The sequence below is a fragment of the Symphalangus syndactylus genome, chromosome 2, assembly GCF_028878055.3.
Source record: "Symphalangus syndactylus isolate Jambi chromosome 2, NHGRI_mSymSyn1-v2.1_pri, whole genome shotgun sequence".
In the NCBI taxonomy this organism is placed as follows: domain Eukaryota; kingdom Metazoa; phylum Chordata; class Mammalia; order Primates; family Hylobatidae; genus Symphalangus; species Symphalangus syndactylus.
This window is the reverse complement of record NC_072424.2, coordinates 111,210,868-111,228,782: the sequence shown is the minus strand read 5'-3', so window position 1 is coordinate 111,228,782 and position 17,915 is coordinate 111,210,868. Positions and strand designations below refer to the sequence as shown.

Sequence of the window (17,915 nt, the reverse complement as noted above, 5' to 3'; positions counted from 1 at the left end):
GAAAGATAATGAAGTAAAATATCTGCTCTTAATCAGCATGGTAGTGTTTCTTCAAATCCACTGTCAAACTACCTAATAAGGTAAATTAAATAATGGAATGCTATTTGCAATTTCCAAGTAACATCAGTCATTACAAAATTGACCTAGGCTTTTCTTGACCCAATACTATACATGATTGAATAATTATCCTTTAATCAGTACAGTAATGAATAACTGCACCTTTTAAGTTTTGGATATTTAGATCCCACTTTATTTCATTAGGCTTATCTCTAAATCAGAACAACCAGCTGTCTCTTATTGAACATAAGGTATGTTTTCATTATAAAAGTAGAATTCAACAGTGACTGTTCTATGAAAAACTGTGGGTTTAATTTTAGGTTTCTGCTTTAAGTCAAAAATGGAGAACCAGTCAATGGGAAATACTTTTCTTGCCCTTGAACTAAATACATCAGATTCCATCAATAATAAAGAAAAATTCCATAGTTATAAACTTGTTTGCTTTTTGGCCATACGCCAGATCCGAAAAGGCAAAATTAAACTTAAAGCTACACTGACTGAAGGTCTGAGGTCATAGAATTCTTTAAAGATCCAGACGTGTGTTGTTACGATTTTGGTTGAGAGAATAATATAGTTATAAGTAGAATTAATTCCTTCTTTAAATTCAACAGACAGTCTAATAAAATCTGAAAATGATGTCAAACCATATTTCTTGACCTTAGCAACCAATGGAGGCCTCATGAAATTGCAGCATTCTGATAGTGAATGTCAGAATTCCATGTGAATGTGTCACATCCAAAGTCACACACTCAGAATATCTACCTGCCTGCATTTAATATATTTAATAGGAATAAAACAGCTATTTTCAATACTGATTATTCTAATAAGGAAAGTAACCATCTGTGTTTTTCCTGCAGAGAAGCTTTCTTGTGATTATACGGAAATTGGAGCAAAAGCAACATTTTACACAAAGCTCCACGTAGCATATACCGTATCTGAGTACACAAATGGGTTTCAATCTTGGTAGCTGTAGTCTAGCAGATTAAAAAAAACACCCTGTTGGTCTTGTTCATCATTCAGTCTCTGATATCTTGATAATTAAATACTTCTGTGGTTTCACCCTACCTTGTTTTCCCCACACATTCATCATTGAGAAAAAACTTCCACAGGGTGATAAGAGTTCGTCAAATATTTCCTTCCCTAAAGTATCTCCACTGCTTGTTAAGCAAGGATTCTGAAATCATTCATTCTTTGAATAAAAGTAAGATCCTTGATGCAACACAAGTATTGACCCAAAGAGGATCATGACAGATTTGGAACATATGATTTGGGCTGGGGCTAATGAGTAAGGTGCCTAGGGCACAAAATTTAAGGACTCCAAGAACAAGTTCCATCTTAAATTTTGTGCTCTGGGTGCTTCACTGACCTCACCCTAATCCTGGCCCTGCAAGAGGTACAGATACCCAGGGAGGCTAAGGCTAGCTGAAAAGCCAAAACAGAGAGCCCCAAAGGGACAAGGACCAGAAATTCAAAGGGGCTGTGTGCCCACAGGTAGGAGGATATAAAAGGAAGATAAGGGGAAAGAAACTAAAATGTAGGGGCATCAAAGACAAGCTATATCTACTAAATAATTATTCCTTGGACCCACAGGTAAAGATTATATTCTGAATAGGGAACTAAAAATCATGAATGTTATCATTTCATCAATTCATGATATAAACATATCTTGGCTGTTGCTTAAAATATCAGTTTCATTTCTACTTTATGTCCAAATTAGTTTACTTGTTAATATCCCTCATATGACCTACCATTTTCCCTTTCTCACTGTTGTAATTACTTTCTTGACATTTGTCTTGCTTGTCAAATGAAAGCTAAAGGTGTGCAAAGAGCTCATTTACTGCTGATATATCAGTTTCTAGCACAGTGCTGATGCCTAATATGCACTCAATAAATAATCGTTTAATGGCATTGAGTCATCTTGGCCCCACTGGTCCAGTTAGAAAGAGTTTACAGTATCGTGACCATGTTTCCTTATTTTCCCTCCCATCCAAAGCTGAATAAAAAAGAAGTAGAGATGAATTTGGATCTGGCAAATAACTGAAGGCAGAAAAATATACTTGAACAAATTAATGATATTTTAAAAATTTCTTAACCTCATTTTTCTTAGTGACTTTTGAGAGTTCTTTATATATTTATATAATTCCTTTATCAGTATATGTATTATAAATATTTTCTCCAAATCTATAGCTTGTCTTTTTATTCTAATAGTGTCTTTTAAAGAGCAAAAGTTCTTTACAGTTTTTTGAAATCTAATTTTATCTGTTATTTTCTTGTATGAATTGAGTTTTAAATGTCGTATCTATAAAATCTTTATGTAGCCCAGGGTCACAAAGATTTCCAACATTTTTTTCTTCTAGAAGTTTTATAGTTTTAGCTTTTCAGATGTAGGCTTACAATCCATTTTGAGTTAATTTTTGTATATAAGTTGAGATCCTTTTCTCTTTTGCATATAGATGTCCAATTGTTCCAGCACCATTTGTTGAAAAAAACTATTCATTCTCCACTCAATTGCCTTTGTATCTTGATTCAAAAATCCGTTTTCTAGCATATATATGCATCTGTTTCTGGGCTCTCCATTGTGTTTCATTGCTCTATGTGTCTATCCTTTTGCACTCTCTTGATTACTGTACATTATAAGTCTTTAAATCAGGTAATCTGAGTCTTCTAACTTTGTTCTTATTTTTAAAAATAGTTTTGACTATTCTAATTCATCCACCTTTCCTTGTGATTTTAGAGTCATCTCAATAATTTACCCAAAAAGTCCTGGAATTTTTCTTAGGATTATGCTGAGTCTCTGTTACATTTGCTTTTAATTTTAAATACTTCAGCTGTGTCAAATTATGTGTAGCAAATGCAATTCGAATACTGCAAGTTTCAGATAATGAAACACACAATGGATTTTAAATACACACTGATCACACAAAGATATTAAACTCCCTACCACTGATTCGACAAATCCCAGGAATGTAGGAAATGTTCACTGGCTAGAGCTACTGACAACTTACAAAGGTGAAGGGCTTATGCAGTCTCTTTAGCATAAAGAAAATAATATCAGTCACACTCAAGGAAGATAATATTACAACTTTGTTGCAAGTTCTTCACAAATGAATAATGAGTCTGGCAAAAGCTCCATATTCATATGTACACCATCATTTAGAGATTAAAATCGCCTATCTGTCCCATATCTAAAAGAAGGATCTTCTGAAATGCCAGAAGAGCCTCATCTTACACAGTCACGCTAACACAGATTAAACATCAGCACAATTATCTGGGAGCTTTCAGCCATGTTTTTGGAATGTCCACTTTCTCCATTTTATTAGATATTGCAAAACATATAAAAGTATTTCACCTGGGTGAAGATCTGTACCTGGTTGGTTAGTCAGTCCTGGGAGAGATTCCTGCAACTGGTAAGTAGAGGTTGAAGAGGGTGTGCCATCGGCTGCGTTATTTGATGTCATATATGCTCCATACGTTGATGCTGAATAATACTGTGCATACTGGTTTTGGCCAAAGGCTGTATAGGATGGATAATCCTGAAACAATAATTGAGATGTGTGTGTTTGAAAGAGAAATTACTCTTTAATACTCTCCAAAGAAAACCAGTCATTATGGTAATTGAAAGATTAGTACTCAGCCCCATTTGTTTCTGAGTCCACAGCTTTGAGGTGACCCTAATGAGCAGAGACTACCTTGTGGGCATTTCTTACAAGTATATAGTAGTGACATACCCTATTGTTTTGGCAAACCAGGTCCAGTATACAAATATTAATGTGATTAAAGTTAGCATATGCTTCACTTTGCTCCTGATAATTACTTATTCAAGGATTTACATCATCAGGACCTACGTGTTTGAAGAGGAAAGAAGGAGATGGAATCAGCTCATATTCACAAAATCAGTTCTTACACATCTTCTAACATCACCAGCAAGGAGTTGGGGCTGCCCCTCCTAGACTCCACAGAGACCTCAGTCTGCATTTTTGTTCCTTTCTGGGCTACCACTGATAATTCTGTTTTCTTGACAGGAGGTAAAAAGTAAATAAAAGAAGATGAATATTATTATTTTTTTTTTACCCAGCCTCTCACAAACTATATGCCACCCGAGGCCTTGACTTAAAAGTCTTTAGTGAACTTTTCAATTATTTAGTTTCCCTCCTTTGTTACAGAGAAAAATGAAAGCACTGAATCAACACCCCTGACCTGCTTTTTATTTAAAAATTTTAAGAACTCCAGGACTGTTGTGGGGTGGGGGGAGGGGGAGGGATAGCATTAGGAGATATACCTAATGCTAAATGACGAGTTAATGGGTGCAGCACACTAACAGGGCACATGTATACATATGTAACAATGTACCCTAAAACTTAAAGTATAATATGTACCCTAAAACTTAAAGTATAATACATCGTGCACATGTACCCTAAAACTTAAAGTATAATAATAATAAAATTAAAAACAAATTTAAGAACCTTAAAATGATTCAAAATCCCTTTACATAGTAGGATGATGAGTAAGGATTTGTTGTGATAATTGGTATTTAATATATCTAGCATATGTCAGCCCAAAATGTTATCAGTGATGACAAATCCTTGGTCATCACTGATAGCATTAAGATCCCCTGATGAAATGTGTTCCAAAGGAAACAAAGATCTACATTTGATGTGGTTTCCAAAAAATAAAAGAAATAATCTTTATAAGTAAATATGTATATCATCATAAAGGATTAATATGGCAGAAAACTAAAATTCTATTAGTCTGAAAATTTCAAGATCCAATGTTTCCCACTACTGTAACTTGTGAGCCAAGAACAAAAACCTCATCGTATTTAAACAAAGTTCCTAGCAGTATCTCTCAGAGTAAAACAGTGGTAGCAAACATTTACATAGTGCTTACACTGTATCAAAGCACTGTTCTAAGGGCTCAGATATATTTACTCATTTAATCCTCATAATCTCTTATGTGGCCTTAATACTATATTCATTTTACACTGAAGGGGACTAAGGCACAGAGTGGTTAAGTGATTTGCACAAGGTCACACAGCTAGTAAGTTTCAGAGCTAGAATTTGAACCCAGAGTGCCTAAGTCAAACATCTGTGCTGAAGCTCTCTGTTAGGCTACTAATTCCTGCAGAAGAGGATGAGGTTACATACTGGAAAGGTCCAGGCTATTCCCCAGTGGGGAATATAATGTCTTTTCATATTCAAACATATCTCAAAGATCTCACTTTCTTTTCATTTCCACTGTCGCCCCCTTGTCCAAACTACCTTTTCTTCCTGTTGCAGGCAATGTATTCATTTTTAAATTTATCACCTCGTTTCCATTTCTGACCTTCTCCAAAGACCTTGGTGGCAGAGTTATCTTCTCAAAACATAAATTAAATGATATAATTTTCTTGCTCAAAATCCTATCATAGCCTCCCACTGGGCTTGGAATAGAATCCAAATTCCTTATTGTAAACCACCAGGCCTTACGTGAGTAGGCCCCCCCTTATCTCTGCAAATGTGTTTCCCCACTTACCCCTCATGCACTGACTAAACTCCAGCCTTTTTTTTTTTTAAAGTTCAGTGACACGCCAAGTTTTCCATCCATCGGGGATTTGGTACACTCTGCTTTCTTTGCCTGAAACACCACTGCCCTCCTTCTTCACCTAACTCTTAGAAGTCTTGGCCTAAATGTGGTTTCCATAGAAAAACCTTATATAAAACCTCCCCTATTCAAAATTATACTTCAGTTGATGTTTTAGCAGGCCCTGTTCTCTTTCTAATTCTGTATTTATTTGTGTGTTTACTGGTTTATTGTCTGTTTGTCCCAGTAGGCTGTAAGCTCCATGAGGCAGGAATCAGATCTGATCTACCCCAGCCCCACCTTCGTGTGCCCCAGTATACAGACCAATTCCTAACACTTTATGGGCACTCAATAGGTATTAGCCAAAACAACAAACTGGTGCTCAGGCCATGGTCCCAAATACAGATTACATTTTACATTGGGATCCACTATATTTAAATCTTCACAGAGAATAGGATCTGTTTTATGATGAACTCTTTTTAAATAAATGTTCTTTTCCTGTACAAATCTTCTCTTAATCCTCCGAAATAGAGGCAGAGCAGTTTTTCCTTTGTAGTACAACTCTGCCTAGTGTATATTTCTGTTATTATATTCACTATATCCCACCCTCTGTCCATCTTATTTTCATATTTGTTTCTTTCGGAGGACTAAATCCTTCGAAAGAGCAGGGAACAATGAGTTATTCGTTTTGAATCTTCAATCCCTAGCCAAAAATCTAACATATAGGAAGTGCTCAATAAATGCTTGCTGGACCAATAAATAAATGCATAAAATCAAGTTACAAAAAAAAATCTCAATTTTAAAAAATAAAATGTATACACTGGCTCTGATGCTTAGTTTTTTTTTTTGTTGTTTTTTTTTTTTTTTGAGACGGAGTCTCGCTCTGTCGCCCAGGCTGGAGTGCAGTGGCGCAATCTCGGCTCACTGCAAGCTCCGCCTCCTGGGTTCACGTCATTCTCCTGCCTCAGCCTCTCTGAGTAGCTGGGACTACAGGCGCCCGCCACCACGCCCGGCTAATTTTTGTATTTTTTAGTAGAGACGGGGTTTCACCGTGGTCTCGATCTCCTGACCTTGTGATCCGCCCACCTCGGCCTCCCAAAGTGCTGGGATTACAAGCGTGAGCCACCGCGCCCGGCCTGATGTTTAGTTTTAAGACATCATTTTCCTAATGCTAAATTACACCATTTAATCCTATCAAAAATATTACTATTCCACACGATTTTAATGATCAAAATTTCTTTTCTGCCTTTTGTGATATCAATAAAACTAAAATAAAGCTTGATAAAATTCCTTCAGTAAATCTAAAAAGTAAGCACTTGTACAGTAACTTACATTTTAGAATATGTAAATGTCTAGCAATTATACTAAAGTAAAATAGTGTATTGCCAGACCAGAAGTCAGCCACTCTTCAATCTCAACTACTTCGAATGTGGCTGAAAATCAAAAAATAAGGACAAAAGATTTGGAAGTGTCAACATATATCACAAATTCATCTCACCCTGAGCTGATTCACTCATTCAGAGACATTCACTCTTGCTTCATGCATAATTCTAACACGCTAGATTTTAAAACTCATAAAAATATTAAGAAAACATAATTAGAAGGAAGACTAAAGACTACCAGAGGCAGGCACAGTGACAAAAGCAAAAAGTTGCAGCTGTCAGGAAAGTGGGAATCAAACATTTATTAAAAGTATTCATAAAACTAAAACATAGAAAAATTATTTAAAAGCCAACAATAGTGTTTGAAGCATTTCGTTTAGTAACAAAGGACACTTTTTAGGACTGAAAATGCTATATAGTCTGTAGTATAATCCTATAACTGATTTTAGTCAATTAATATTGATTAAACCAATTAATATTCATTATAATAACTGCTTTATCAAGAAAAATAAAATTGTTCTTAGTATATTTTAAGATAACAAAATATCCAATACATTTTGTAATTCCATGCCAAATGATTAAAACAACTACAGCATAAATATTTAAAGCACAAACCTTTAGCAATCAAAAAATCTAAAATAGCCAGAATAATGCATATTCCAAGAATTCTAGATAGCTAACTTTTTACTATCCTGAAATGCTATCATAATCTTTAAATAAAGAAACCTTATTCTGGGAGAGTACGCACATATATGGCAACCTGAGAGTACTCTTCAAAAATCTGAAATACATATAAAAAGCATAAACACAAAAAGCTACTATACCTGTTGTGAACCACTGAAATTCGTTGAATTGGAAACTGAATTATTTGCATAAATAGTAGATGATGGTGCAAAACTAGAACCTAGAGGTAAAAAACAAATTGCATTTTAAAAGTATTCCTTGGAAAATGATAAAAATATTTCACTTTGCAGAATTCTGTGAGAGAAACACTTTGAAATTTGTCGTGAAGACAGTGAAATTTGAAGTTGAGACATTTATACAGAAAATAGGCTTAGCTCTCTCCCTTTTGTAACAGCTGGTAAACCCTTTCCTATTGAATCTGTTGAGCTAAACAGAAGCACATGGCAACAGTCTTCATAAGGAGTGAGGCCAACATTCAGGGGTTAAGAGACTAGAAGTGCAGGGGTATGCAAAGGATAAAATCTTACACAGACTAAGACTGCCTCCAGGAAACTACTGGAACTTTCAAATCATATCAACTGCATTTACATACAAAAAATCACTTGAGTTCAACATTTGTACAGGGTTTTTAGTGTGGGAAATAAACATACAGAACCCCATTTAGCAACTCCTTGTACTTTTGTTCCCTTTGTCTTTTCTTTAGAACAAAAATAGCTGTGAATTAGGGTTCAGACTCAAGGGAGAATTGTTTATGCTACACAAATCTAGGGTTTGAGGGCCTTCTAAAACTTTACTACAAGGTCTGAAATTTAATGATTTCTCAAATCAGGGCAAAAACAAGTGAGCTGCCAATTATAGGTTTCCAAAAACAAGTCCTTATGGAATGTGCTTGTCAAGAAGTAAAATGAAAGGCTATTGAGGTAGCTGATTACTTGTTTTATCAATGTGTTTTGACTAGCAATGTATTATGTAATCAGTGCCACTGACCTGACCTGGAATAGCCAATATGAAAGTATTTGTGAAAAAATTAAAATATTGTCTGTCACATGGCTAACTGAAGCTGTATGAATTTTTGTGGCTATAGCATGCATTCAAATATGTTTCAACCTACATTCTAGGTAAAAAAAGAGCACTGCTATTCCAGCCGAACATATCTAAGTAATTATTTCATTTGAATCAATTGACCAAAATGTCATACCAGTTGGTTCAAATATGTTAATATAGCCCCAAATTTGTGATTTGCAGTACAGACAAAATGACAGATAGTAACCAGCTTTTAAAGTTTTTACTATGTCACTAAAATTCTTTTGGCAACTATTGCATTAAGATAAAACACGGCTAGGCGTGGTGGCTCACACTTGTAATCCCAGCACTTTGGGAGGCCATGGCGGGTGGGTCACCTGAGATCAGGAGTTCGAGACCAGCCTGATCAACATGGTGAAACCCCGTCTCTACTAAAAATACAAAAATCAGCCAGGTGTGGTGGTGCACACCTGTAATCCCAGCTACTCAAGAGGCTGAGGCAGGAGAATCACTTGAACCCGGGAGGCGGAGGTTACAAGGTAGCCAAGATCACGCCATTGCACTCCAGCCTGGGCAACAGAGTGAGACTCCAACTCAAAAAAAAAAAAAAAAAAGATAAAACACAATTTTAAAAAGAGTCTAAAATTAAAAAAAATTTAATGATCCTATATGCCTATATGGAGGATTGGAGAGTAAATATTATATAATAGTCTTATTAAGCAATATAGTATCAATAGGCAAGAGGAATTTTAGGAATGAACAAAAAATCCTCAATTGGTCAATAACAAATGGAACTTAGAAAAGAGCTAATTCAAGTTTAAGTATAATCAAAACAGCATTACATACTTCAGGAATAGTGAAAAGAAAATACTGGTTTGTGCTACAGATCTTTTAAATCGCTTAAGTAGATGCCAAACGTGTGGCTGACCTGGTGTCTGGCTTGGAAGTTGCTTTGCTTGGACTTGGTTTCCTGCTGATGTTACGCAGCTTAAACTTAAGTATTTTAGTTTGGTATAGGTCATGTTTCCTGACGTATACTCAACCATTTCATCATGTTTCTGTCTAGTTATCTTTCTTTAGAAATTGTGTGAGCTGTGATAAAGCTTAAAACTATCTTCATGATCGGATATTACTAATCTGAAGCCAATAAGTCTCACTCAAAGAATTAGTTCTCCCAAAACATGTTTCATGTGTAGCTACTTACCTGGCATTTGGTAAGAATAAGGTGTCTGGCCTGGCTGTGGGGTAGAGAACCCTGGGCTGTAACTGAGGCAGCCACTCTGTAATGAGGACTGAGTTTGGGAAAGTCCACTCTCTGTCTTGATGGCTGGCAACATCACACCCAAATCTGGTCAGAAAAATGGATGTGTAAACCATTTAATTAGTAAGATGATTTTCCTTCTAAGTTGTAACCTACAATAGACTACAAAGCTACCAGCCAGCAGGATTACCTGCCTATAACCAAAGAAGAAAACAGAAGATGTGAAATACCGTAAGTGGGCAGGCTGTAGGGCTGTCCTGTCTGTGAGTAGGCTGTGTAGACGGCTGGCTGCTGCATCCCCGAATACTGAGTCTGGCCTGCATAGGCAGACATTGTTTGAGCTGCTGGTGTAGAAAGAATGTGTGGATAGGGCCTAAATATCAGAAAAATAGCATTACTGTGGCAACAAAGACTGTGTATTAATTTAGACAGCCTAGATTCAGTGAAACCCTATAATATCCAGGAAGTAATCCTCTTTATCCACAATATAATTTTAACAATATAGGAAAAAGCAACAGTCTGAATGTCAGGAGGTCAGGCTCTGCTACAAGCCAATCTAGTGACTATAGACAAATGATTTAAACTCCCTACGTCTATACCACACCTGTAAAAGTAGAAATTTCATTCAGGTATTATACCTGTGTCTCTTCCAGGTCTACAATTCTTGCTCATATCTGAAATAGCACTCCAGTTAACATATAGACGAGGAAAATGGAGCACACACTAGCTAATTAATATGCTCATGAGCAAATTCACACTCACCATGAGTGACTTAATGTTATGCAAAGACTATGAAAGTCTATTTAAAAGCCCTACTAAGAATTCGCTCCCAAGAATTGGAAATTTAAAAAAAGAAAAAGAAAGGTAGGAAGCTTCCTTAAAAAAAAAAAAAAAAAAAAGGAACATCATTCCTTTCATCATGCCACATTTTACATCAGGTTCCCCATTGGATATCCAACCTTCAGTCTATATATATGTAAAGGCAGACACTCTAGATGCTGCAGAAAATAACATACTATATTTAAATGCGTATGTATCAGCAATACAAAATCTTGGCACGTCTGGCTGATTCCAAACCAATTCAGATATACACCCAATATAGTTAAATTTCAGAAATATCTACCACTGTCCTCAATAAAGTGACTATATTAGTTATAAAAACAATAAAGCATATTCTCCAAAAATGTGTTTATTAGAACTGGAAATCCAACAAAAGAATTTCAGTGATGGAATTAATTATGAAGTGTTGACATTTAGATAAAATGTAATCTCTTTAGATTTTTTAACCAGCCAGCATTTTTGAATTTGAATTAAAATGCAATGTATTCTAATTTGAGCTTGATATATTTCTCAAGGTATATATAAATATTCAAGGGAATCATCAAGATAAACGTGGGTGTCTCTATTTCAAATCTGTACAGGATATTTATCTATATATTTAATCTATCCAAGTATTATCCAACTATCTATAATACATATATAGACATAAATGTTTGCCAATTTAAAGTTGTCATATTGTATGAATATAGATTAATAAAGATAATGCTGGAAAAATTTTCTAATAAAACAGAAAGAATCTACTGACCACTTACTTGGAAGGATACAGCTGTGGGGAATACTGATGTGCTGATCTGGGGCTGTAGCCACTACTTGTAATTACTGTAAGACACAAAAATACCAGTGCACCAAAGGTTGCTTCATAAGTACATTTCACTAGAGTGTACATAACCAATTTGAAGAAATTACCATGTTAAATACATGTTTCTAGAAATTTATTTTCTGAAAAGAAACAGCTGCCTAAACATTTCCTCCTAATTAAACTGCTTTGAGTTTTGTGCCAAAAGCATGAAATAAACATTTGTCTCACAAATCATTCCCTCTATCATTCTTCCATTTTCTCAAATCATTAGCATGCTCTTATATATTAATATGCTATGAATAAATATCTTTGATCATAGGGTAATTAAGCTTTCAAAATATAAAAGTAAATTTTTAAAATTTGCAAACTTTACATTTTAAAATACCAAATACGATGGCAATATATACATATTGCTCTTCCTCCATATCTGTTCTAATTGAAATACAATACAAAATAAGAAGAGTGTGATGTTCCAAACTTCATTTTCTAATGGTAAAATACTATTTTATTCTATTTCCTCTCATTTTACCCATCAGATGAACAATTAAAAAATGCAGTCTAAAATATTCCAGTAATAATTCAAGAAAGCAGAGGTGATTTCTTTAAAACATAATCAAAATGCAGTAGCAATTATATTTACAAATATACTTTGAACTATTAGAGATAATACTTTTCTGAGAAGAACTTAAAGGTGAAAGTGAGTTCCTATTAACAGTTCATCCAAACATGGAGCCCCAAACTGGAATATATCCAAAAGCTTGGAAGTTTCTCTTTCCTTTAACTATCTGCCTTGACCAAGACAGATGTTTTGCAAATATATGGACTCTAAAGTGTGAGCCAGTTCCCTTAGAGCCAATCCACACTGAGCGAGCACACAGAGTGTCTTTATTAGGCCATCTGCTGTTCATTCACTTTTCAAAAAGATTAAAGTAGTACACAATGCAGTGCTGGAATTAGTTTAGTCTAATCAATCATAGTTATACTTCAAAGTACTATGTCCTTTCTGAGTTGTTCATAATAATTCTGGAGCTAAACTTTTAGAATTGTAAAAGTGACAAATAGGCTTAGGTTGCTAACTATTTTATGAAACATGATATATTTCTATATATATCACAAGTACCCTTGTGATCTGCTTCACAAACATGCAGAATTTAATGTGTTTAAAATGTTACTTTGCCTATAAGCTCTGAATATGGAAAGAATATTTTCATTTTCATAGCAATAATGCAGTAAGTATATTTTTAAGAATATTATCAGTCAATTTTGAAAATCATCAAATTTGACTAAAGGTGTTACTCCTAAATATTTTCAGCAACCAAAACTTAACTGAATTTGATACGTATCATTGAAAATAAATTGACCAATAAACTATTAATTTTCTACATATTTATTAAAACAACGTTTTAAATTTTCAAATCAACTTAATGAAAACAGACTCTTTGTTCTACTACACAATGGGCATTAAAGGAACACTTCATAATAATAGCGTTATTCCAAAGATATTCATTCTAATTTATCGATTCACAATACCAAATACTCTAACAGAAATACAGTTAAATGAGGCTTGATTAAATATTCTTTCCTCTCTTCTTTACAGAATTTCTCCTTGGTACACTCAAGACTTGGGCTATATTAATCAGTTATTATCAATATTGTGAAATAGAAGGCTTTTCCAAAGAGACACTGAATAATGAAGATAAATATTCATTATAGTAACCTTTAATAAATAAGACATAGACCAAAATTACACATTTCAGAAAAAACCCATATACATGAACTCAATTCCGAATATATAGGATGTTTCTTCTAATGATAAATCTAAACATCATTAGAACAATGTAGTCACAACACTATAAAGGCTCAACTAACCTTTACAATTTTCTATTAACATCTATATGTTCATTTTCTAAATAGAACACAAAACCTTTGGCTCAGAAAACTACGATGTTCACGTAGGAAAGTTTATGTTTCTTTACTAAAATATATACGTTTTGTTCTAATTCAGAAATTTGCAGATAACTGAAAAGAACAACAAAATTGGACTAAAGTGAGTGGAAATTATGCATATCAAAGTAAAGACTGCTCCCACAAAGGGCAGCCTCATTTCCAGAATGATTTCTGGAAGACCTTGTACAAACTTGAAATAACTTCGTTTTATTCCCCACTGTCATTTGATTAATCATAAACATTACCCAAAACATTCATTACATTCCATCATTTCTGCATACAACAGTAAGCAAAACTGCTTATTTTCAAAATGCCCTGAAAAGTAATTTAAATACATGTTTAATGTCTATTGTCAGTTTCTCTGATGGTGTCAAAGCAATTTTAAGGTTTCATTCTTATTATCATGCCATCTTAGATTGGTGACTCTCAATGGGATGAGAAGTGGGTGGGGGTGAGAATTTTGCCTGCCAGGGGACACTTAAACAGTCTGGACACATTTCTGGTTGTCTTTAGTAAGACATCTTTGGTTGCTTCTCTAGTAAAGAAGCATCTGAGGGAGTGCTGCTGGCATTCTGGGATAGATGCAGCCAAACATCTTACAGGGCAGAGGACAGCTTTCCCACACTAAAGAATTAGCCCAAGTCTTTAACAGTGCTGATGTTGATAATCCCTGCCCTGGATCACTGCTGTGGAACAAAACTTTCCACAGTGTTGGAAATGTTCTGTATCTGTGCTGTCCAGTATGGTAGCTGCTAACCACATGCAGCTGTTAAACACTTGAAATGTGTTTAAAATCGAAAATTCAGTTAAATTTTGGTTGCTGAAAATATTGAGAACTTAACGCCTCTAGTCGTACTTGATGATTTTCAAAATTGATTAATAAATATACTTACTACATTATTGCTGTGAAAATGAAAATAAAAAACAAAATTTTTAATTTTATCAAATTTTAATAACCACATATGACTGGTGGCTACCTTATTGGACAGCACGTCCCTAGGTACTTCTTTAAAAAATTGGGAAAATATCTACAAAGATAATATGAGTGAATTTCAGACAGGATGATTGTTCATGCCTATTTCTTTTTCCATCTATTTTCTGATGGGGTATTACAGAAAGGACCCAGGGACTGATCATAAGGACATGGTTTTAGATTCATTTAGACCACTGACCAGCTGTGAGGCGTTGACTGTATGGCCTTAACCACTTTTAAATTTTCTTGTCTACAAAACGGATCAGAGAGCTCTGAAATTCCTTCTGGAGCTAACACTTTATAGTTTTGTCATTCAGTTTTCAATTAACTTGTAGTATACTACTGAAGTAGGACAGCAATAATAACTCCATTCCTTTCCTTAGCAATTTGTTCATATAGATTTATTTTGCAGAACGTTTACAAAAGCTATGGTAAGTGTGCAATACAGAATACTGAACTGGTAACTATCTCCTGTTAGGCAGGTAAACTGCTAGAAAAGATGTGGATTAGCACATATGAGTCTCTATGCAAAGTTTATGTACTATTATTTCTTTCTTGGAGTACTAATATTTATGTAAATATATGGCAACTGCTTCTAATCGGTGTGAACTAGTGAAATTGGATCATCTGTAAAAATCAAATATCTGCTATAATGACATAATACTCTAAGACATATCTCAACTATTTTTACATAAAACATACTGACAAAAAAATCCTTATAAAATGAGAATATGGATAAATGTAAAATGTATTAAAGTAGAATAACAGAACTGAGATTCAATTACCACAAATACTTTCCTAGGTTTAATGTTCTTCTTTCTGATGTACCCATTCCTTCTCAGGTTAGAAAAATCCTTTCACCAGACAATAAGCCAAAGAAATATTGTAACTTAAAAAAAATTTAATTAAGTCAACTTAATTCATGCCCTTTGTGCCCAGCTGGGAGTTATCAGGTATTTATATTTTAAAGGGATTGATGTTTAAAGACATGCTATTGTTCTCTTTGAAGCATATGAGTGCTCTCAGAGGCTGGGTTCTAATGCAACCAGCATGTGCTCTCCTGCAGCCCATTAACCTTTAATACTTGTCACTCAGCTGCTTACACAGGAGGAGTTTTTTAAACCCAGAGAGGAAACAAGGTTATTTAGAAGGAATCAAATGGATAGTTTTACATCTCGAATGTTAAACAGAAGGCAGTTTTTATGTAATTCAAATGGGTAAGTTGAAGAAGCAAGGTCAGCTACTACAACTTAATTATTAAATTAATTAAACATTGTATAAAATAATTTTGAAGGAAGTTTACTTATCTGTAATAAGAAAGTCATGGGACTTTTGCTGTCAACTAAAATATCAAGCAAAATTATTTTAAATATAATTTATAACAATGCATACTGCTATGACTATTAGTTCTCAAAAAAATAAGAATTTGTTTCTAACTTTATAAGGATCAAAGTTCTAAGAGCTTGGATGCTTATGCTGCTTATTCCCAAGGAGGAGGATGTGGATGCACCCCCATGTGTACGTAAGGACACACGAGCTAAAGGCTTTACCTGACCCAGTAAAAGTGTCAAGCGCTCCATCTCCAGTCGTGGTTGTGGTTTCACTGCTGTTCAAGGGCTCTGTTTTGACTGCAAGAAGAGACACTACGTAGAAGAATAAGTACATGTGAGTTTTACTTCTAAATTTATGTCAAAGACTCTGTCCGTTCTACTAGTGATATTTCTAGCTACCATGGGCATGCAAGAGAAAACCTGAGAAGTTGATGAAGAGAGTTTGTTAATTTAGCTTCTAAACGGGCATGCATTTAGAGGATTTAATCTAAAATCCTCTGGCCAAGCTAGTTCTCTCAAATCCAGCTTTTAAAGGCAGTCAGCCTTAAAAAGTGAAACAGCAGTACATGTATTTGCATTTTTAATTCACCTAAACACACTCTCATATAGTCAATAGGAAAAAAAGGAATCATCATCAGTCTTCAGCACATTTAATCAAACTTATACCAAAGAAATTTACTAGCTTATATTTTATTTTTCCCAGGAAGATATTTTTTAAGTTTGCATAATAATACAATGGAGACATATAAAAGTACAGAAACCATGGGCTCATTCACACAATGAATGAAAAATGAAGCACTCAATGAAGCTCTAAAAAAGACTCACGAGCTATAAGGTGTTGGACTTATTTTAATGGTATAACAATTTTTAATATGTTATAGAGATAAGCATAGAAAAAGAGATGACTTCTACAGCAGCAAGTACACCTTTTGAAAACTCTTTTAATATGTTATTTCTACGTGGTAGTGGTGTATATTTTGACAAAATCTTTGCTTGGTAACAAAGTGGCCTAGTACACAGTATTATCATTATTAGATGATGGGGGGTGATAATAAAGTTTTACCCATTTGGTCACACCATATTTTCCCCTTTGTTGGCAAAGCTTTACTACATATATCATAGTAGCAAGGAAATAAACTAAGCTATTTTCTACTTAACACCTCTTGTGTTTCCGGGTCATAAATGAAATGAACGATACAGTTAAATAACTCAGAAGCAAGCAGAAAATTATAAAGAAGAAAGCTGAAGACTAGCCAAAGGGCAAAAAAGAGCAGTCAGTCATAGGGTACCCACCAATCACACAAGTCAGTAATGTTATTCTGTTAGAAAAGAAATTAATTGATAGAAAACCATGCGGTAATGATTATGCTCTTTTCCACAGGAACAGAATTAACCAGCCCCTCAGTGAGCTCTGTGTTAATTTAGTATCCATTACTTATTAATGACATGGTCAGTTGGAAGATTCAGAGGAGAAATGTAAATGCTGGAAACAGAAAGTAAAGAAACTTGCATTACTTTTCTTAGCAAAAAAGCAAACTCAAGTTTGACTTATCTTTCAAGAGCAACAACGATCTGAAGAGTAGTCTAATTATTTATATAATGATAAATAATGAATTGGTGGTTATTACTTTTCAGTAGTAATTTGCACAGTAATCCCTATTATGGTTATACCTTATCGATAACTAAACCTATCATTACAAAATCATTTTGTCACCTTTATATTTACTACTATAAAACTAATACTTATTGAGAGCTTGCTACATGCTAGATGATGTACATTTAGCTAATCCTTAAAACAACTCTAATTGATACAAATCACTATAGCCATTTTATAGACAAGGAAACTGAAGTTCTGGGGGCTGAAGAGCCTGCATAAGTTCCAGTGCAGGAGATGGTAGAGCTAAGATTTGAACTCAGATTTTTAGCTCTAATATTCAGGATCTTTCTACCATATCAGGCTGCCTTCAGGTATGAAAATAGCTTATGCTCATCATGACAGTGCCCCTTCTCAAAGGCCCAAAGCATGATGAGAATGCAGTTATCTCCTAGATAGAATAAT

General features: G+C 34.5%; 1 protein-coding gene across 9 annotated transcripts in view; it reads right to left on the bottom strand.

The window, feature by feature from the left end:
- EYA4 (EYA transcriptional coactivator and phosphatase 4) overlaps window positions 1–17,915 on the bottom strand; it is a 288,680-nt gene that overhangs the window by 54,865 nt on the left and 215,900 nt on the right. For 4 of the 9 annotated variants that reach the window (XM_055264439.2, XM_055264429.2, XM_055264456.2 and 1 more), the window contains 6 exons: window positions 16,076–16,168; window positions 11,559–11,625; window positions 10,197–10,339; window positions 9,910–10,053; window positions 7,823–7,902; window positions 3,425–3,590 (listed from right to left, as the gene is read on the bottom strand). In XM_055264439.2, the coding sequence (XP_055120414.1) occupies window positions 3,425–3,590; window positions 7,823–7,902; window positions 9,910–10,053; window positions 10,197–10,339; window positions 11,559–11,625; window positions 16,076–16,168 (693 nt within the window). Of the gene's footprint in view, window positions 1–3,406; window positions 3,591–7,822; window positions 7,903–9,909; window positions 10,054–10,196; window positions 10,340–11,558; window positions 11,626–16,075; window positions 16,169–17,915 lie in introns of all 9 variants that reach the window. The other 5 variants (XM_055264419.2, XM_055264448.2, XM_055264475.2 and 2 more) reach the window with 3 other exon arrangements.